Here is a 22,974-nt window from a genome sequence, read left to right as displayed (position 1 = left end):
GCCAATTCATGAGTAGTGACCGATGGCTTGGCCACAGGGACAATGGAAAACTGAACTATTAAGCAGATGCCAGTATGTGACACAGCCCTTTGGAAAGTACAAGGTGGAATTTAAGGGGTACGTTAAAGAAGGGAATGTTGACATCCACCCGAAGAACCCTCTCCAGGACGATGGGGAGGTGACTAGAACCAGCAAATTGGTATCCTTACGGAGATGCAGCAGTAATGCAGATGGGGTAAATCTAGACATATTCCTCTTGTACTCTGTGAGGAACAAAATCCCAAGATATATTTCTAGGCGAGAAGAGAGACACAGAATGCAAATAACTATGGCCCCAATAGGAAGGCCCTTAACATAGCAGAATTACAATGGACTAATGGCAGTAGCCCTCCCAGGGCATTAATGGGTCCTGACTACTGCATTCGCAGAGGTCAGTGATAATGCTTAAATACTATATATAAAAAAAGATATTATAACCAATTTGGACAAATGAATTGCATTTCTTCATACTAAGCAACACATTCCAGGTTCTATTGTGTCCAACAATGGGCAAAGAGATATTACATCAAATGAACATATTACATAGGTTACAGAGTGGTAGTTTGGGAGAGTATGAGCATTTTAAATGTTGATGGTATAAAATAGTTCGATATTTGCTAATTTGGTATTCATGGTGACTTTGTAACTGTGAATAACAACAATCATGCAAAAATGTGCCAAAAGCACAAAAATGATTAAGCTAGAAAATTTTTTTTACAAGGCCAGTAGCTTAATGTCTTTTTCTTTTTCTAAGTCCTTAATGAAAGGCCAAGGGCCAATTTTTTTATGCATAAAAACTCAATGTGTCTGAAATGCTGAGTTCAGTGTCATGCCAAGGCATGCCATGCAAATAATTAACTTAAATGTGTAGTCCTTAAGAATACTGTAAGAGAGTACCAAGAAACAAAAACACACCACAGGACAAAAGTCTTCTTAAATTTTATTTGTGAATTCAGCAAAATAATTTCTATAAAACAAAACAGCCAAACATTTAAATAGTATAGGATAGGCTGTATCTATTTGCAGGTATATTTGGTTTTTAAACAGGTTCCAAAATACTACACACATTCAAAATTTACCAATTCTCTTTTAAATATAGTATTAACTCACAGGTTTCTTGGAATCTTAAAACAAATGTTTTTTCTAAAATGGTACCTTAGAATTATATTAAATAAGCAGGAGCTTAGATCTTAATTAAATCTTGTATCTAACAACAAGAGTTTTAGAATAATGAAAAAAACTACAACAATTCTTTCTTTCAAGTAAAAGTGTGACTAAGAATTCAGTCAGACATCTTGGTGCAATGGTACTTCAAAGTACTATGGATTCTTATGATGTACACTTCACTCGGATTAGAAGCAGCAAGGTTTTAGAAACTTCACTTAATAAATTCTACAGAAAAAAAAATCCCAAGCCCACCAAATACAATCTATCTATTATGCTCCACCACATTCTCACATAGGAAAATTTTGCATATTGGTTTTAATATTTTAAAATTCCTGTTATCGATACTTTGACATTCTTTAGCTCATCAAGAAATTGAACTACCAAACATTAATGTGAAGAACATGTGTGCAATGAAAAACTGCTTTTCTGTCACATTTTTCCCCCATTTTATATTTATTCTAGGTATAAGAAATAAAAGCTCTGAGCAATATATAGCTGTTACTCTGGGCAACTGCTGTCACTCATGTAATTCTGTCCTCTTGGCTACACAAACAGTGTGAAGCCATGCTAACTGTTACAGCATAAGAATAGCTTTAAAGTGGTTAGCCTATATACCAGAATAAAGAGGTAATGAAAAATATCTAGAAATGTTACACTACCAATTTTCCACATCAACCATATAATTCAAAAGTTACCACCAGCCTTATATATCCAGGAAAAAAGGATTAACAAGAAACTATTGGTGTAAACTGACAAAGATGGGTTCTTTTATGTTCTCTTTTTTAGGGGGAAGTCGGTAAGATGACCAAACTGCACAAAGCAGGCAATATCAATTGCACAAGGCAGTGAACACAACAAAAAATAATTGTGTGACTGTGTAGATCTGACTTACTTTCATCAGAAAAAGTTTCTTGCTTAAGAATTAATAGTCAGACATTAACATAGTATATATACCTTTCTCATTTACAGATTAGGACCAATCATTACAAAACTCTGTACACTTCACCCTGCATGTGTCTTATACACTGACAAATTGCAAATTACTGTAAATGAGACAGTGAATATGCTCTCTACTCCATGTTGGTTTGGAACAGTTTATCTAGTTTTCAATATCAGCCAGGCACAGAGAAAGTTTGGACTGTAAGGCCTTAGTGCATGGTCATAAAGGAAGCAGTTAATTATTGCTTTTCACTGATCCTTCATCTGAGGTAAGGATACTTCTTCATTGCCTTTATAATTTTCTTCTGTTCGTTGGCCAGTTTTCTGAGGGTTGTTCAAGTGATGTGCTGCTGGTCCTGTATATGGCTGTCCATGCACATGATTATTCTAAGAGGGTGAAAGAGACCAGCATTGTAACACTTTTCAAATATTAACAATTAAAAATTTAAAACCATGGGATAAAGTTGGTCAAAAAGTAGACATTTTTAAACCCGGATCTTTAAAAAAAAAAAAAGAACTTACAATCTGATTTTTATATTTGAAGAAAAGAAGTACCATATGAATAAAGTGTTTCGAGAAAGTGCACACATATTGAATGTGTCAGCTTCTGAAAAAAATTCATTTCACCTCCCTAGAGAATGTACCCAAGAGTCTTGGCCAGGCATGGTAGCTCACACCTGTAATCCCAGCACTTTGGGAGGCCAACGTGGATGGATCACAAGGTCAGGAGCTCAAGACTAGCCTGGCCAACATAGTGAAACCCCACCTCTACTAAAAATACAAGACTTAGCTGGGCAAAGTGATGCATGCCTGTAGTCCTAGCTACTTGGGAGGCTGAGGCAGAAGAATGGCTTGAAATTGGGAGGTGGAAGTTGCAGTGAGCTGAGATCATGCCACTGCACTCCAGCTTGGGCAACAGAGTCAGACTAGGTCTAAAAAAAAAAAAAAGTCTTGGATGGCCAATTATTGTGCTAAGCAGAAAGGTTTTCCATGTGTTTTCCCCACAGCAGCAACACTTGGAAATTTCTAAGAAGTGACAATTCTTGGCCAGCTGCGGGGGCTCACGCCTATAATCCCAGCATTTTGCAGGGCCAAGGCGGGCAGATCACAAGGTCAAGAGATTTGAGTCCATCCTGGCCAACACGGTGACACTCCACCTCTACTAAAAATTAGCTGGAGATGATGGTGCGTTCCTGTAGTCCAGCTACTCAGGAGGCTGAGGCAGAACTGCCTGAACCCCAGAGACAGAGGTTACAGTGAGCTGTGATTGCAACACTGCACTCTAGACTGGTGACAGGGCTCAAAAAAAGAAAAAAAAAAAGCCAATTCTTGAGCTCCACAATAGTCCTGTAGAGTGACAATTTCTGGACCCTGCGATTGCTGTTCTCAATCAGTGCATTTACATGATTATGATGTGCATTTACATGATTATTATGTACATTACATTTAAGAACCACGGCCTTAAAATGACTGCATTCACCACATTTGTGGCTAATCTTCCCAGAATCTTTTCCCAAACATACTTGTTTTGCAAAAGAAGTTATCAGAAAGTTTATTTATATTTTTCCTAAGTTATATTTTTTCAGTTAACCATTTATTAAAGCCAGTCAAACTGAATTTTTACTGCCACTGAATCTCAGATACTTTTGCTTTCACATTTCTTCAACAATTAGTGAAATATCACACAATTTTATTAACCATAGCAAATAGCAAAAGCGGCTACTACTTGGTTACAAAGAAAATATCACAATGGAAAAATAAAACATGACCTCACTCCAACTAACACTCTACTGATCATCTTGTCAAAGCTGTTCTAGATAATTTATTACTTCACAGTCACAGTGGATCCATCGTCACTCCATGTTGGTTTGGAACGGTTTATCTAGTTTTAAATACCAGCCAGGCACAGAGAAAGTTTGGACTTTCAAAATATTTAAGAAAATAATAATTGAAGACCTTTTAAGTAAAGCATCAAAATGGGTTTGGGGGATAAAAATGAAAAGTCCTTTTTACCTGTTGATACTGAGAGCCCGGTGAATGAGGATATAATGGGGCATCTTCTGATGGAGTGGGTTCATGCTCATCTGGGGCATCCTGGTCATCTGGCTCCTAATTTTAAATATTTAAAGAGATTAAACATTAGATTACAAAAGTAACTTCAAATTTATATTTAATTTCCTTCATTTAGAATAAACTTTAAAGAAATGCACAAAGCTGGCCTCTTTAACATCTTTGCATTTACTGCAAATAATTTAAAATATAAGAAAACAGGCCAGATGCAGTGGCTCATGCTTATAATCTCAACACTTTGGGAGGCTGAGGCAGGTGGATCACTTAAGGTCAGGATTTGAGACCAGCCTGGCCAACATGGTGAAATCCTGTCTCTATTAAAAATACAAAAATTAGCCAGGCATGGTGGTGGCTGCCTGTAATCCCAGCTACTCGGGAGGCTGAGGCAGGAGAATTTCTTGAACCTGACAGGTGGAGGTTGCATGAGCCGAGATCACGCCACTGCTCCAGACTGGGCAATAGGGTGAGACTCTGTCTCAAAAAAAAAAAAAAAAAAAAGAAAAAGAAAAAGAAAACAAAGACAAAAAACAAACAAACACAAGAATATCTGAATTCTCTCAGGTATGTGATTTTTAGACAATTTCACAGAAGTTTTTTCCAAAAGGAAACTCCTTTGTTAACAAGATCAAACAAATCAAGCTAACCATTAAAGCAAATAAAACTGCAACATAATTTTTTTAAGCACAATATTAATAAAAGTTGGCCTACACATTAAAAAAAAATACTTTTCTTTTTCCCATTTCCATCTGCTGTCCATTGGTGGCTTTTTTTGTTTGTTTGTTTTTTTTTACCTCTTCTGGACAGAGTTCAGAAGCTTTTGCAAGTATCATCCTAGCACTATGTGATCTTTCTAAGAAATAACCATTTGATGTTTCATTGCTTTGTACTGGAGGAGACCAATTGTTGTAAGTATACTGAGAATTGCCAGTATATGGTCTTCTTTCAAGTTCATCTCCTAGCCATTCCACTGCCCAGGTCCATTTTCTTTTAAGATCTCCATTACCCTTTAGAAGAAAATAAAACTATTTAGAATTTAGAATGATTTTCAGTATCAGCTTAAAATGCTAATACAAAAATTTCACAATCATTTCCTTACTTGTGACAGAGGTTTCTACAAATTTATAAGAGAAAACTCTCACCTGTAAGATCTGGTAAGCAACAGGACAACTGCTAAATAGAGCTACCATACATTTTATACACTGATATGCTCGTTTTTGATAGTGATTCTTCGAGTGCTGTATTGTATCGAACAGCCCATCTCTGTCATCTGGAATTCCTTTAAGTGCATTATGAATTCTAAAAAGAAGCAGATGTAAAACTTTGTAATATCCAATAGTAGCTAACATTTGAGTGCCTAATTATATGCCATTTAGTACATGTTTTTGATGTAATCATATAATCTAATTAACATTAGAGTTACTTTCCTAAGTAGGTAGGAACAAATTAAAATTAGGAACATTTTAACAAATGAGAAAACAAGCACAGAGAGCACAAATAGCTTGCCAAATACTACAGATCTGGCAACTTGAGCAGCTGGTTAGCAATCTGACTTAGACACAGGAATCTGATTTAGTCAGATTGCTAACCAGCTGCTCACAAAAATTACTAAGAGCAAGTTAAAGACAATGATGCTACGTAATTTTTCATATTTCTTTTCGTTTCTTTTTTTGTTTGTTTTTTTTTTAAAGAGAGAGAATTCTTGCTCGTGTCCCAGGCTGGACTGCAGTGGCGTGATCACAGTTTGTGGCTCACTGTAGCCTCAAAACCAGAATACAAGGAATATTTTCACTTCAGCCTCCCAAGTAGCTGGCATTACAGAAACACACCACCATGTCCAGTTCACCACATTACTGTACTAAAGCTATTAGTCTTTAGTTGTAAAAAACTTACTGATTATGGAAGTGATATAAATTGGCAGTATAAAATTAACTTGAATTCTGATACTGTGAAAATACATACATGATGCGTAAAGCAATTTCACTGAAAATGGTAAAATCTGCCTGATTTGCTAATGATCAATTATTTTATTTCAGGACTGCCTAACTGCAACATATTTACACAGACAACTGTTCCCTGTTTCTCCTTAATAGTCAATTTAAAAAATTGCAAACAAAGGGTGGACGCAGTGGCTCACACCTGTAATACTAGCACTTTGGGAGGCAAAGGTGGGTGGATCACCTGAAGTCAGGAGCTTGAGACCAGCCTGACCAACATGGTGAAGCCCTGTCTCTACTAAAAATGCAAAAATCAGCCAGGCATGGTGGTGCATGTGTGTAATCCCAGCTACTTGGGAGGCTGAGGTTGCAGTGAGCGGAGATCACCCCGCTGCAGTCGCTGCAGTCCGGCCTGGGCAACAAGAGCAAAACTCTGTCTCAAAAAAAAGTTACAAACAAATATATGCTTTCTTTCTTTTGTGTCATTACCTACACAGAAAAATAACTTGAAAATGTTTTTTTCTATACCATGTATCTTACTTAACAAAGTATTTTTATATTCCAGATCAGATGTCAGGTTTTTTTGTTCACTTTAGAGACATTTACAATATAAATTTTGTTTGGAAAGGGCAATTTTTGAAATCTAATCACTTCAGACAAAAAATAACATGGATATGCTTCCTCCAACACTTGTGATATATATATTCCATTTTCTTATTCTCTTACAGTTTATAATGAAGTGATAATAACACTGCTTGGCACACAGCAGATGTTGATATATATCTGTTGAATACTGTTTACTGAATAAACTCAATGTTCATTACACAAAACATTTCAAGCTTATGTTTGTAAGGACAATATTAATTTTGTACAAAAGTCTACTATTTTCCACATTAATCCAACTTGTGTACCTTTACTATAATCACGTCCCTGGATAGGACAAGAAGGCTAAAAATATGAGTTAGCCTTATAGTAATTACAAGTTAGCCTTATAGTAACTACATAGCTGGCTGGGTGCAGTGGCTCATGCATGTAATTCCAGCACTATGGGAGGCCCAGGCAGGCAGATCACGAGGTCAGGAGATCAACACCACTCTGGTCAACATGGTGAAACCCCGTCTCTACTAAAATACAAAAAAAATTAGCTGGGCGTGGTGGCACACGCCTGTACTCCCAGCTACTAGGGAGGCTGAGGCAGGAGAATCACTTGAATCTGGGAGACGGAGGTTGCAGTGAGCTGAGATTTTGCCACTGCACTCCAGCCAGGTGACAAAGCAAGAAGGAGTCTCAAAAAAAAAAAAAAAATCACATAGCAAACAATATTTGTCTACAAAGTCTTTCAAACACAGTAAAAATTTTAAGAAACAAAAATTAGAACCCATTAAAACAAATGAGATCTAATATAAAACATTACTCATCTAATGCCACTTTTACATTACTTGATCTGCTTGATGCTGGACTGAATCACAACTTGAGAATTTTAATTGTTGAAATCTAATATTTCCAGTTCTCTAAAATTCAAGATTACAACGATTTACCTTTAAGCACTGTGTTCTGCAGCTTTATAATAAATTTGTTTTCAGGTTCTTTTGCTTATTATTATGTCTAATGGGTGTGTTTGTGTGTGTGTGTGTATGTTTGTGTGTGTTCCTAAAACAAGCTATATTAAAATTCTCATGAGGAGAAAAGTTAGAATTTTCAGGCAGAGTTAGGCAACTAATTCTACGGTATAATTCTTAGACTGATTTTACTGAAGAGAACACAATTGAGAATTCTAGGGGTATGTTTATAGACCTGTTAGTAGCATAATCTCAGTTCTGAAAAATTACCACTCTGATTTACATACTAATAAAACTACTTAGAGGTGATGGATTGTTACCTACTGTAACTAATTCTAGAAAAAGTACATCATAATCCTAAAATATTAACAGAACTTAAGGAGGTATCAAAAGCCTTACTGGGTTCCTTAAAAAAATAAAAACAGCAAATGCAAGACAAAACCTAATATTAAGTATGAAAGTGGAACATTAAGAGAAAAGAATGCGATAGAGAAATAGGTCTGGTCTGCAGCTGCCACCATGACTGATGCAGAAGACGGGTGATTTCTGCATTTCCAAATGAAGTACCTGGTTCATCTCACTGGGACTGGTTGGACAGTGGGTGCAGCCCACGGAGGGCGATCCGAAGCAGGGCAGGGCGTCACCTCACCTGGGAAGCTCAAGGTGTCCGGGGATTTCTCTTTCTTAGCCAAGGGAAGCTGTGACAGACTGTACCTGGAAAAATGGGATACTTCCACCCAAATACTGTGCTCTTCCCAAGGTCTTAGCAACCAGCAGACAAGGAGATTCTCTCCCATGCCTGGCTCGGTGGGTCCCACATCCAGAGCCTTGCTCATTGCTAGCGCAGCAGTCTGAGATTGAACTGCAAGGCAATAGCCTGGCTGGGGAACAGGCGTCCACCATTGCTGAGGCTTGAGTAGGTAAACAAAGCAGCTGGGAAGTCTGAACTGCTTCTGCCCACCACAGCTCAGCAAGGTCTGCTGCCTCTCGACTCCACCTCTGTGGGCAGGGCTTAGCTGAACAAAAGGCAGCAGACAACTTCTGCAGACTTAAACATCCCTGTCTGACAGCTCTGAAGAGAGCTGTGGTTCTACCAACAGAGTATTTGAGCTCTGAGAATGGACAGATTGCCTCCTCAAGTGGGTCCCTGACCACCAGGTAGCCTAACTGGGAGACACCTCCTAGTAGCGGCCAACAGACACCTCACATAGGCGGGTGCCCCTCTGGGACGGAGCTTCCAGAGGAAGGATCAGCCAGCAATATTTGCTGTTCTGCAATATTTGCAATTCTGCAGCTTCCACTGGTGATACCCAGGCAAACAGCATCTGGAGGGACCTCCAGCAAAGTCCAACTGACCTGCAGCTGAGAGACCTGACTGTTAGAAGGAAAACTAACAACAGAAAGGAAAAGCATCAACATCAACATCAACAAAAAGGACATCCACACCAAAACCCCATCTGTAGGTCACTAACATCAAAGACCAAAGGTAGATAAAATGACAAAGATGGGGAGTAACCAGAGCAGAAAAGCCAAACACTCTAAAAATCAGAGTGCCTCTTCTCCTCCAAAGGATTGCAGCTCCTCGCCAGCAACGGAACAAAGCTGGACACAGAACGCTTTGGAAATAACAAACTTCTGCGAGCTAAGGGTGCATGTTCGAAATTGTGTCCGGAATTGGTGGGTTCTTGGTCTCACTGACTTCAAGAATGAAGCTGCGGACCCTCACGGTGAGTGTTACAGTTCTAAAGGCAGCGTGTCCGGAGTTTGTTCCTTCTGATATTCGGATGTATTCGGAATTTCTTCCTGCTGGTGGGTTCGTGGTCTCACTGGCTCAGGAATGAAGCTGCAGATCTTCACGGTGAGTGTTATGGCTCTTAAGGCGGCGTGTCTGGAGTTGTTCGTTCCTCCTGGTGGGCTCGTGGTCTCGCTGGCTTCAGGAGTGAAGATGCAGACCTTTGCAGTGAGTGTTACAGCTCATAAAAGCAGTGTGGACCCAAAGAGTGAGCAGTTGCAAGATTTATTGCAAAAAGCAAAAGAACAAAGCTTCCACGGTGTGGAAGGCGACCCGAGTGGGTTGCCGCTGCTGGCTCGGGAGCCTGCTTTTACTCTCTTATCTGGCCCCACCCACGTCTTGCTGATTGGTAGAGCCAAGTGGTCTGTTTTGACAGGGCGCTGATTCGTGCATTTATAATCCCTGAGCTAGACATAAAGGTTCTCCACCTCCCCATCACATCAGTTAGATAGAGTATCGACACAAAGGTTCTCCAAGGCCCCACCAGAGCAGCCAGATACAGAGTGTCGACTGGTGCACTCACGACCCTGAGCTAGACACAGGGTGCTGATTGGTGTGTCTGCAAACCTTGAGCTAGATACAGAGTGCCGACTGGTGTATTTACAGTCTTTGAGCTAGACATAAAGGTTCTCCAAGGCCTCACCAGAGCAGCTAGATACAGAGTGTCGACTGGTGCACTCACAAACCCCAAGCTAGACACAGGGTGCTGATTGGTGTATTTACAATCCCTGAGCTACACATAAAGGTTCTCCACATCTCCATCAGATCAGTTAGATACAGAGTATTGATTGGTGCATTCACAGACCCTGAGCTAGATACACAGTGCTGATTGGTGTATTTACAATCCCTGAGCTAGACATAAAGGTTCTCCACATCTCCATCAGATCAGTTAGATACAGAATATCGATTGGTGCATTCACAGACCCTGAGCTAGACACAGGGTGCTGACTGGTGTACTTAGAATCCCTGAGCTAGACATAAAGGTTCTCCACATCTCCACCAGACTCCATCAGACTCAGGAGCCCAGCTGGCTTCACCCATCAGACTCCATCAGACTCAGGAGCCCAGCTGGCTTCACCCAGTGGATCCCGCACCGGGGCTGCAGGTGGAGCTGCCCGCCAGTCCCGCGCTGCACGCTCGCACTCCTCAGCCCTCAGGTGGTTGATGGGACTGGGCACTGTGGAGCAGGGGGTGGTGCTCATCAGGGAGGCTCGGGCCGCACAGGAGCCCATGGAGGGGGCGGGAGGCTCAGGCAGGGTGGGCTGCAGGTCCCGAGCCCTGCCCCATGGGAAGGCAGCCAAGGCCCAGTGAGAAATTGAGTGCAGCGCTGGTGGGCTGGCACTGCTGGGGGACCCAGTACACCCTCCACAGCCGCTGGCCCAGGTGCTAAGCCCCTCATTGCCCGGGGCCGGCAGGGCCTGCCGGCTGCTTCAAGTGAGGGGCCCGCCAAGCCCACGCCCACCTGGAACTCCAGCTGGCCCGCAAGCGCCGCACGCAGCCCCGGTTCCCGCTCGCGCCTCTCCCTCCACACCTCCCTGCAAGCTGAGGGAGCCAGCTCCCGCCTTGGTCAGCCCAGAAAGGGGCTCCCACAGTGCAGTGCCGGGCTGAAAGGCTCCTCAAGTGCCACCAAAGTGGGAACCCAGGCAGAGGAGGCGCTGAGAACGAGGGCCATGAGGACTGCCAGCACACTGTAACCCCTCAAAATCATCGCAAGGAAGCTAAAAACCTTGAAAAAAGGTTAGACGAATGGCTAACTAGAATAAACACTGAAAACCTTAAATGAACTGATGAAGCTGAAAACCATGGCACAAGAAGTTCGGGACACATGCACAAGCTTGAATCGCCACTTGGATCAAGTAGAAGAAAGAGTATCCATGGCTGAAGATCAAATGGATGAAATAAAGCAAGAAGAAAAGGTTAGCGAAAAAACAGTAAAAAGAAACGAACAACGCCTCCAAGAAATATAGGCCTATGTGAAAAGACCAAATCTATGTTTGAATGGTGTATCTGAAAGTGATGGGGAGAATGGAACCACGATGCAAAACACTCTTCAGGATATTATCCAGGAGAACTTCCCCAACTGAGCAAGTCCGGCCAACGTTCAAATTCAGGAAATACAGAGAACACCATGAAGATACTCCTCGAGAACAGCAACTCCAAGAGCATAATTGTCAGATTCACCAAGGGTAAAATGAAGGAAAAAATGTTAAGGGCAGCCAGAGAGAAAGGTTGAGTTACCCACAAAGGGAAGCCCATCAGGCTAACAGTGGATCTCTCAGCAGAAACCCTACAAGCCAGAAGAGAGTGGGGCCAGTATTCAACATTCTTAAAGAAAAGAATTTTCAACCCAGAATTTCATATCCAGACAAACTAAGCTTCATAAGTGAAGGAGAAATAAAATCTTTTACAGACAAGCAAATGCTGAGAGATTTTGTCACCACCAGGCCTGCCTTACAAGAGCTCCTGAAGGAAGCACTAAACATGGAAAGGAACAAATGGTATCAGCCACTGCAAAAACATGCCAAATTGTAAAGATCATCAAGGCTATGAAGAAACTGCATCAATTAAATGGCAAAATAACCAGCTAACATCATAATAACAGGATCAAATCCACACATAACAATATTAACCTTAAATGTAAATGGGCTAAATGCCCCAAGTAAAAGACACAGACTGGCAAATTGGATAAAGAGTCAGGACCCATCGGTGTGCTGTATTCAGGAGACCCATCTCACATGCAAAGATACAAACAGGTTCAAAACAAAGGGATGGAGGAAGATCTACCCAGCAAATGGAAAGCAAAAAAAAAAAAGCAGGGGTTGCAATCCTCATCTCAGATAAAACAGACTTTAAACAAACAAACATCAAAAGAGACAAAGAAGGCCATTACATAATGGTAAATGGATCAATTCAACAAGAAGAGCTAACTATCCTAAATATATATGCACCCAATACAGGAGCATCCAGATTCATAAAGCAAGTCTTTAGAGACCTACAAAGAGACTTAGACTCCCACACAATAATAATGGGAGACTTTAACACCCCACTGTCAATGCTAGAAAGATTGAGACAGGTTAACAAAGATATCCAGGATGTGAAATCAGCTCTGCAACAAGCAGACCTAGTAGACATCTATAGAACTCTCCACCCCAAATCAACAGACTATACATTCTTCTGAGCACCACATCACACTTATTCTAAAATTGACCACAGCTGGAAGTAAGGCACTCCTCAGCAAATGTAAAAGAATAGAAATCACAACAAACTGTCTCTCAGAGCACAGTACAATCAAATTAGAACTCGGGATGAAGAAAACTCACTCAAAACCACACAACTACATGGAAACTGAACAACTTGCTCCTGAATGACCACTGTGTGATGAAATGAAGGCAGAAATAAAGATGTTTTTTAAACCAATGAGAAGAAAGACACAATGTACCAGAATCTCTGGGACACATTCAAAGCAGTGTGTAGAGGGAAATTTATAGCACTAAATGCCCACAAGAGAAAGCAGGAAAGTTCTAAAATCAACACCCTAACATCACAATTAAAAGAACTAGAGAAGCAAGAGCAAATACATTCAAAAGCTAGTGGAAGGCAAGAAATAACTAAGATCAGAGCAGAACCGAAACAGATAGAGACACAAAAAACCCTTCAACAAAAAAATCCTGAATCCAGGAGCTGGTTTTTTGAAAAGATCAACAAAATAAATAGATCGCTAGCAAGATTAATAAAGAAGAGAGAAACATCAAATAGATGCAATAAAAAATGATAAAGGGGATATCACCACTGATCCCACAGAAATAAAAACTACCATCAGAGAATACTATAAACACCTCTATGCAAACAAATTAGAAAATCTAGAAGAAATGGATAAATTCCTGGACACCTACACTCTCCCAAGACTAAACCAGGAAGAAGTTGAATCCCTGAATGGACCAATAACAGCCTCTAAAATTGAGGCACTAATTAATAGCTGACCAACCAAAAAAACTCCAGGACCAGATGGATTCACAGCTGAATTCTACCAGTGGTACAAAGAGGACCTGATACCATTACTTCTGAAACTATTCCAATCAGTAGAAAAAGAGGGAATCCTCCCTAATTCATTTTATGAGGCCAGAATCATCTTGATACCAAAGCCTGGCAGAGTCACAATAAAAAAAGAATTTTGGACCAATATCCCTGATGAACACTGATGCAGAAATCCTCAAGAAAATACTGGCAAACCAAATTCAGCGGCACATCCAAAAGCTTATCCATCACGATCAGGTAGGTTTCATCCCTGGGATGCAAGCCTGGTTCAACATATGCAAATCAATTATGTGATAATCCATCACATAAACAAAACCAATGACAAAAACCACATGATTATCTCAATAGATGCAGAAAAGGCCTTCAACAAAAATTCAGTCGCCCTTCATGCTAAAAACTCTCAATAAACTAGGTATTGATGGAACGTATCTCAAAATAATAAGAGCTATTTATAACAAACCCACAGCCAATATCATACTGAATGGCCAAAAACTGGAAGCATTCCCTTTGAAAACTAGTACAAGACAGGGATGCCCTGTCTCACCACTCCTATTCAATATAGTGTTGGAAGTTCTGGCCAGGGCAATCAGGAGAGAGAAAGAAATAAAGGGTATTCAGTTAGGAAAAGAGGAAGTCAAATTGTCCCTGTTTGCAGATGACATGACTGTATATTTAGAAAACCTCATCGTCTCAGCCCAAAACCTCAAGCTGATAAGCAACTTCAGCAAAGTCTCAGGATAAAAAATCAATGTGCAAACAATCACAAGCATTCCTATATACCAATAACAGAGAGCCAAATCATGAGTGAATTCCCATTCACAATCACTTCAAAGAGAATAAAATACATAGGAATCTAACTTACAAGGGATGTGAAGGACCTCTTCAAGGAGAACTACAAACCACTGCTCAATGAAATAAAAGAGGACACAAACAAATGGAAGAACATTTCATGCTCATGGATAGGAAAGTCAGTATCATGTAAATGGCCATACTGCCCAAGGTTATTTATAGATTCAATGCCATCCCCATCAAGCTACCAGTGACTTTCTTCACAGAATTGGAGAAAACTACTTTAAAGTTCATATGGAACCAAAGAAGAGCCCGCATTGCCAAGACAATCCTAAGCAAAAAGAACAAAGCTGGAGGCATCACGTTATCTGACTTCAAACTATACTACAAGGCTACAGTAACCAAAACAGCATGGTAGTGGTACCAAACCAGATATATAGACCAATGGAACCAAATAGAGGCCTCAGAAATAACCCCACACATCTACAACTATCTGGCCTTTGACAAACCTGACAAAAACAAGAAATGGGGAAAGGATTCCGTATTTAATAAATGGTGCTGGGAAAACTGGCTAGCCATATGTAGAAAGCGGAAACTGGATCCTTTCCTTATACCTTATACAAAAATTAATTCAAGATGGATTAAAGACTTAAATGTTAGACCTAAAACCATGAAAACTCTAGAAGAAAACCTAGTCAATACCATTCAGGAGATAGGCATGGGCAAGGTCTTCATGACTAAAACACCAAAAGCAATGGCAACAAAAGTCAAAATAGACAAATGTAAAGTAAAGAGCTTCTACATGGCAAAAGAAACTACCACATAGTGAACAGGCAACCTACAGAATGGGAGAAAATTTTTGCAATCTACCCATCTGACAAAGGGCTAATATCCAGAATCTACAAAGAACTCTAAGAAATTTAGAAGAAAAAAACAACCCCAACAAGAAGTGGGCAAAGGATATGAACAACACTTCTCAAAAGAAGACATCTATGCAGGCAACAGACACATGAAAAAATGCTCATCATCACTCGCCGTCAGAAAAATGCAAATCAAAACCACCACGAGATACCATCTCACACCAGTCAGAATGGTGATTCTTAAAATGTCAATAAACAACAGATGCTGGCAAGGCTGTGGAGGAATAGGAATGCTTTTACACTGTTGTTGGGAGTGTAAATCATTTCAACCATTGTGGAAGACTGTGGAAATTCCTCAAGGATCTAGAAATAGAAATACCATTCGACCAAGTGATCCCATTACTGGGTATATACCCAAATAATTATAAATCATGCTACTATAAAGACACATGCACACGTTTGTTTACTACGGCACTATTCACAATAGCAAAGATTTGGAACCAACCCAAGTGTCCATCAATGATAGGCTGGGTAAAGAAAATGCGGCACAGACACACCATGGAATATTATGTAGCCATAAAAAAGTATGAGTTCATGTCCTTTGTAGGGACATGGATGAAGCTGGAAACCATCATTCTCAGCAAACTATCACAAGGACAGAAAACCAAACACCGCATGTTCTCACTCATAGGTGAGAACTGAACAATGAGATCACTTGGACATAGGGTGGGGAACATCACACACCAGGGCCTGTCGGGGCGTGGGGGCAGGGGGTGGGATAGCATTAGGAGAAATATCTAATGTAAGTGTCAAGTTGATGGGTGCAGTAAACCAACATGGCACATTTTTACCTATGTATCAAACCTGCATGTTGTGCACATGTACCGTAGAACTTAAAAGTATAATTAAAAAAAAAAAAGAAAAGAATGCAAATAAGTGGCATTTTTCCTTCATAATGTTTTTAAAGACAGAACATTAAGCAGAGCGTCAAAAGATAAAAAATGTATATGGCAAATGATAATTCCAGTCATTTCAAGAACTTGGGAAATTGTAATTATTCTGGTGGCAAAAGGATATTCACCTGGGAGTCTGCCAGGAGTCCTCAATCAGTAAAATTTGCAAAAGCAGATCTAAATATGGCCGAAGTTCATAGGTATATGAATATGCAACCTACAAATAGGTAAAAGATAGTGAATTATGTATTTTAAAAACATGAATAAAATTACAGATATATAAATGTTTCTTTTTCTTTCACCTGCCAGAGAAGTTCGCTGAGGACAGTAGACGAGAACTGAGGATTCTCCCAAGAGCAAAAGCGAAGTAATTTGATGGTATCCTCTGAGTTACTGCAGTCTTCAATGATTTTCTTCACATAACTTGTTCTCACAAATAAAATGTCTGCTACATTCTGCTGAATTGGCATTATAGGCTGTGATAAATTAGGGTCACCGAAAGGATTGGGGAGAGGGGGATTACCTAGAACAGATTTGTTGTCAATGAAAAACCAATAGAATTCCTCACAAAATTATAATAATAAATTACTTATCTTAAAAAATAAAATCTGATTTTAAATTAAATTAAAAATTCACCTAAATGGTCAGGTATATACCAAGATGATAAAATGCAAAAACATAAATGCTGACACTAAGGACAAAGTTTATCATTTTTACAGTAAGCATTTCATAAGATATCACAGTATCCTACATTTAAAAAATAAACTCCCTATTAAACACATGAAAAAGCTAAAACTTAAGAAATATAATATTCTAGAACGTAGGCCTTCAGACTAATTTCATTTTATAAATCTTCAGAGCTACTTTTTATCAAGTGCTACATAAAGCTACCATTATTTTTAAACTGCTGTAAAAAAAATGGAACATGCTACTTTACCATTGATTGAAGACTGCATTGTTGATGACACATTGCAACAACGAATCAGCTGAGACACTACTGAATATAACTTGCCTAATTCAGCATACTGATATTTGATTGGAGGACCTGGTCCTTCGTCTAAAGACACAAGCATAAAGGTAGCAGGTACATTCAATTTCAGAAGCTGTGTTTTTTCCGCCACACCTATAAAAAAGGACAGAAAAATAACATGTAGGAAAAAAAACTAAGAGGGTAAGTACTGCAATAATTAAAAATTAATTATTATAGCTCTTTGTAAGTTATATTATTAAAAGCTCATTCTCTTTGCTTAGAATACAAACAATACAGGCAGAATGCTCACAGAACAGAAAATACACTGATATAATTAAATAAGATACAGTATCATAACCGTGAAATAATGATCATGACTATGGCATTCCAGTTAGCCTAGGTACTAAGGGAAATATATACTTTCTAGGGCCTAGAGAAGCTGGAAGGCCCTAGGTAAAGAATAACTTTCATCATAAGAAAGTAAGACAGAAACTAGCTGGGAATAGTGGCTTACACCTGTAATCTCAGCACTTTGCGAGGCCAAGGTGGGTGGATCACCTGAGGTCAGGAGTTCGAGACCAGCCTTTTCAACATGGTGAAACCCCATCTCTACTATAAATACAAAAATTAGCTGGATGTGGTGGTGGGTGCCTGTAATCCGAGCTTCTTGGGAGGCTGAGGCAGGAGAATTGCTTGAACCCAGGAGGCGGAGGTTGCAGTGAGAGGAGACTGCGCCACTGCACTCCAGCCTGGGCGACTAAGCAAGACTCCATCTCAGAAAAAGGAAATAAGTAAACAAAAATAAAAGAAAGTAAGACAGAAACTAAATTAAATGAGCCATAAAAATTATTCTAGAAAAAGTTTCCATTCTAGGACGTACCCTTACATGGCTTGTTTTTTTTTTTTTTGAGACGGAGTCTTGCTCTGTTGCCCAGGCTGGAGTACAGTGGCGCAATCTCGGCTCACTGCAAGCTCCGCCTCCTGGGTTCACGCCATTCTCCTGCCTCAGCCTCTCCGAGTAGCTGGGACTACAGGCGCCCACCACCATGCCCGGCTAATTTTTTTGTATTTTTAGTAGAGACGGGGTTTCACCGTGGTCTCGATCTCCTGACCTCGTGATCCGCCCGCCTCGGCCTCCCAAAGTGCTGGGATTACAAGCGTGAGCCACCACGCCCGGCCGGCTTGTTTTTTGTAACTACATCTATAGTAATAGAATTATCCAAATGATTTTAGGTGATTCCAAATTCTGGACATACGTATCCCACTACTGGGTTTCTTCATAGAGGTATCCCATATGCTTTTAAAATGCAATCTGCTCACACAAGTCCTTTTTCCTCTATCAGAAAATGGCACTACTGTTTTCTCAGTTCATCAAATCACACCCTGGATGTAGGTCTTAACAGCTCTTTCCTGCTCCACTTCCTCAAATATCAAATTACCAACTCCTGCTGATTCTAACTCATAAAGAGCTCCTGGATCTGTTCATATCTGTCTTCCATACTGCCAGTTTCCCTAATACAAAGCAGCCACAGTCTTTTTCTATTGATAATTTTTAATACTTTCTTATCTTGGTCTATTGTAAGCCATTCTATGTTATAGACAGTGTGACGTTTTTAAGTTAAGCCTTTTGTGATCCTCTAGTGGTTCATTCATGCCCTCCTGATAATGTCCAGGCCACTTTACAAAATCAGAATAGCATAATTAGAGAATCCTGGAAATCAGTCCTGCTATTCTGTATCCTTCACTGTATGAAGCCACACTGAATACCTCACACTGTGTCTAAGAAGCAAAGTTATGTCAATACTAAGCCTGCACGCACAATCCACTTTGTTTAAAAAATCCTAACCAACCCCCTTCTCCTGGCAAGCTGCTTCTTCCACCCTTAAAGGAAATATTCGTTATTCATCATAGAAATATTAGCATGTTTGATTGTAGGGTACTGCCTGAGGCCTTACTGGGAATGTCACACAACGTGCTGCAAATGCATTGTCTCATTTTTCTGAAATCCAAAAACTTCTAAAACCTAAAACATACTGCCCTAATGACTTAAAAGCCATAAATCTATACTAATTCTTGGCAGAAAAAATTACCAGTAAGTTGTATTATAAACCATCACTGTCTTGTGCATGAGCTGCCAATATCTAAAATAAAATAGTATAAAATGGGATTTTTGTGAGTGCATAAATTTAATACTTTTATATTTAAAATATAAAAGTGACTTCATTTATGTTTGTGTAATATCTGCTTCTTACTCTATTACAAGTATCCCAGAATCTCATACGTAGTCAGGCAAGACAGAGAAAGAGAAAACACAGAGATGATCAGTGAAGGAAGAGTAACTGATAAAATGTTCTTCCCGCTGAAGTCAAAGATTAATAACACAGATAACACTTTCATTAGAAGAATGCATGACTACAGAACTTAACTTTAGGTAGTAAGATATTTGTGATTTTTAAAAGTTAGCTGAATAACTTTTAAAAATCACAAATACCACAGATATAAAAGTGTATATAGATACACAGCTATAAAATTTAACTTTTAAAAATCGCAAATATCGTAGATATAAAAGTGTATCTGCTAATTGAGTCAATCCTTCAAAAAATATGATCAAATACTTATCACTAACACTAAAGTTTTAACTGGTCAATAAATTTTAATTATATCAATAAATTAGGTAATTTTGAAATATTATTGTACTAACACCTGAATTGCTGATATTCAAATTGGATAACTACATCTATAATAAATTTACTCTTCTTTCCACACAATAAAAACAACATAAAACAACACTGAAAACACTATGATGATTTTTGAAATGTATTCCTGGCAATCTATCCATGCATTCAACAATGACTGAGTTCTACTATGCAATCCCCACTCATTGCAAGAATTCTGCTACCTAGTTGGGGAGTAAGGCAAGTATTTTAAAAACCATCGAAACACAATGGAATAAGCGAAACAGAATTTTTTAGGTGAGCATTCTAGAGGCACTCAAAAGAAGAAATAAATAGGTTGATGTGAGAAAAAGCAGGCTATCCTAAGAAAGATATACTGAAAATCACATTTCTTAATTGATGTTATATTAATATCAACAGAAGAATTAGAGTGGATTATATATTTGCATTATTACTAATTTCAATTTAGTTTATTTTAACAAAACATATGTACATGTCATATTTTTTAAAGAAATAATTCTTAAACCTGACAAGCAACACAAGCACTTGGGGTCCTTTAGACTAAATATGGATTCCTTATCCAAGCCCTAGGAATTCTGATTCAGATGGTGTGGGATATGACCAGGAAGCCAGTATTTTTCAAAAAGCAATGTTAAGAGATAACATCAATCAGACAAAGTATATGATCTTAAAGATTACCAGAGAAATAAAACAGGTGCATAAATTACCATATAATATGAGAAATGCCATTAAAGTTACACAGAAAATTTGCAATGCATTTTAAGAATAGGAATACGGTATATTGCTTCTACTTCAGAAGAAATTACATGTAATCACTTGATTAAAACGTGCTTCCCATTTAATATTTAAAATTGAAACAATCATTAATATAGTTATGAAAAATTCTTACCTAAATTGGCATACATTACAAACAAATTAAAATATTGCTGTAAATGACGTCCATGCTCTGAAACTTCCCTTCTCAAGAGATTTAGTGTGGCTCTTAGTAAGTGATCACTCAAGCTCAAGTTATCACATGCCTGTGAAAAATGAAATATTATTTTATCAGCATCAAGATGCAGAAACAACTTTTATTTGCATACAAAAGGTTATGTTCATATACAGAGCAAATCCTTCCGAAAGAAAATTATTAAATATAGTTGCTCTTTGAGAGGGAGAATGAAAAGCTCAGGTAGACTTCATTGTAGATCTTGTATGTTACTGTAATTGTAAAACAAACAAACAAACAAACGAACAAAAACCCTGGCAACTTCAACAGAAGAATTTAAGTGGATTATTTATTTACATTATCACTAATTTCAACTTCATGTTACAATGTTTCACTAAAAAGCTTTTCGCCATTATAAAAGTAAATCTTAAAAATGTAAAACTTCAGGATTTACTAAATAACTAAATAATTGAATACACAAAAGGAATTTCTCTTCTTTTTCAGAATGCCCAGCAATCACTATTACCATGAAATAATTTTACGAACTCACAAGTGTCATAATGTATGTATGAATTTGTTTATGGTGAATACATCAAAGAGAGGAACATAAATTTGCTGATATGAATTTGCAGAAACAGAATTCACTTCTAAGTATTTAATTGCTTTAAAAAAAAAAAGAAGCCATGCAATTACCTGATTAGAAGGTCCTGGAGATGCAAAAGGAGAGGGACAAGACCCATCTTGCAAGGAAAAGTGTGCAATAAACACTATAAGTTTTGCAAATGCACCCCTCACTTCTGCACTAGGGCACTCCAGAAGGTATTCAGAGAAGCGATTTGATACATTAAAAAGGACATTATGAGTAAACCAAAAACGTACATTCTTGCTGTGACGGAGGAGAATGCATAGTGCATCATACCTAAAACAGAAACATCTATGAACGTCAAATTTTAGTGATGTGTTTATTTTGCTTGCTATATTGAAGAAACGGATTTTTATGAACCAAACAATGATCTGAGATGTTGTCTCCAATTAACAGTCAGTTGGTTTTAGTACAAGTATGAGATTGATAAAGCTGTGTGACTTTAGACCCACAGAGTAAAAAAAAGAAATGAAATACGAAATACGTGTAGCTCTCTGCAAATCCATGATCAAACTCTCCCCGGTGCAGTAACATTTCTTTAATATCTTTTCAATGTGAGCAATGCTGAGTTGTTAAATCCAGGTATTATAATGTATTCCATACTTTTATAATTAATAGTAACTTAAAACTACACAGCCATTTTAAAATTGTCTTTTTTTTTTTTAATTTTTAAAGAGGCACAGTCTCTGTTGACCAAGCTGAAATAAATGCAGTGGTGCAATTATAGCTAACTTCAGCTTCAAACTCCAGGGCTCAAACGACACTACTGCCTCAGCCTCCCAAGTAGCTGGCTCTACATGAACAAGCTACTAGGTCTAGCTAATTATTTTAATTTTTTTTTTTTTTTTTTTTTTTTATATAGAAGAGATCTTGCTATGTTGCCTAGGCTAACCTCAAATTCCAGGCCTAAAGTGATCCACCCATCCCCTCCTGTGATGGATTAGGTGGATCCTAAAGTGCTAGGATTACAGGTGTGAGTCACCACACCGAGGTAATTTAACTTTTTGTTGAGACGAGGTTTCACTATGTTGCCCAAGCTGGTCTTAAATTCCTGGCCTCAAGTCCTGCCACCTTGGCCTCTTGAAGTGTTGGGATTACAGGTATAAGCCACCACACCTGACCTAAAAATCATCTACCTTTTTAACTATAAGTGAGAATTTCATCTAGTAAAAATAAAATAACTAAATGATGAAATAGACTAAGATGTGATACAAATTTACAGGAGTAGGAGCCAATTTTTAAATAAAGGCACTTTTAATTTATCTCATGACTACTGCCAAGATTTTTATTCTATATTTTAAATTTGAAATGGTATTTTCATGGTCAGGAAAAAATAAAACAGTTAGGAAAAAATAAAGAACCAAACAACTATAAGTACTATAAGAATGAAATCCAAAACCATGTACCAGTCACTGGCAGGACCACGAACTATTTTCTTGGTGTGAAATCCAGTGGTAAAGAGGAATCTAGCAGCAAGCTGAATAGTAATCATAGTAATTTCTTCTGCTTCAGGCAACAAATAATCCTGCCCTTTAAATAAAAAGTACATATATGGTTAAAAACATTTTTATCTTCAAACTCTATGTTAAAAAATCTTAGT

The 22,974-nt window shown here is 38.6% G+C and overlaps 1 protein-coding gene across 9 annotated transcripts in view; it reads right to left on the bottom strand.

Moving 5' to 3' along the window:
* Nucleotides 1–967: 967 nt before the first annotated feature.
* Nucleotides 968–22,974, bottom strand: part of USP9Y (ubiquitin specific peptidase 9 Y-linked) — a 215,213-nt gene continuing 193,206 nt past the window's right edge. For 3 of the 9 annotated variants that reach the window (XM_063635449.1, XM_063635446.1, XM_063635448.1), the window contains 10 exons: nt 22,781–22,904; nt 21,425–21,650; nt 20,693–20,822; nt 17,075–17,260; nt 16,440–16,660; nt 16,266–16,354; nt 5,355–5,511; nt 5,007–5,219; nt 4,159–4,254; nt 968–2,532 (listed from right to left, as the gene is read on the bottom strand). In XM_063635449.1, coding sequence (XP_063491519.1) covers nt 2,395–2,532; nt 4,159–4,254; nt 5,007–5,219; nt 5,355–5,511; nt 16,266–16,354; nt 16,440–16,660; nt 17,075–17,260; nt 20,693–20,822; nt 21,425–21,650; nt 22,781–22,904 — 1,580 coding nt within the window. In that variant the 3' untranslated portion in view covers nt 968–2,394. Of the gene's footprint in view, nt 2,533–4,158; nt 4,255–4,923; nt 5,220–5,354; nt 5,512–8,275; nt 9,640–16,265; nt 16,355–16,439; nt 16,661–17,074; nt 17,261–20,692; nt 20,823–21,424; nt 21,651–22,780; nt 22,905–22,974 lie in introns of those variants that run through there. The other 6 variants (XM_063635447.1, XM_063635451.1, XM_063635450.1 and 3 more) reach the window with 6 other exon arrangements.

Source organism: Symphalangus syndactylus, chromosome Y (assembly GCF_028878055.3).
Source record: "Symphalangus syndactylus isolate Jambi chromosome Y, NHGRI_mSymSyn1-v2.1_pri, whole genome shotgun sequence".
In the NCBI taxonomy this organism is placed as follows: Eukaryota; Metazoa; Chordata; class Mammalia; order Primates; family Hylobatidae; genus Symphalangus; species Symphalangus syndactylus.
The sequence above is the reverse complement of the archived record's forward strand: the minus strand, read 5'-3'. Positions and strand labels throughout refer to the sequence as shown.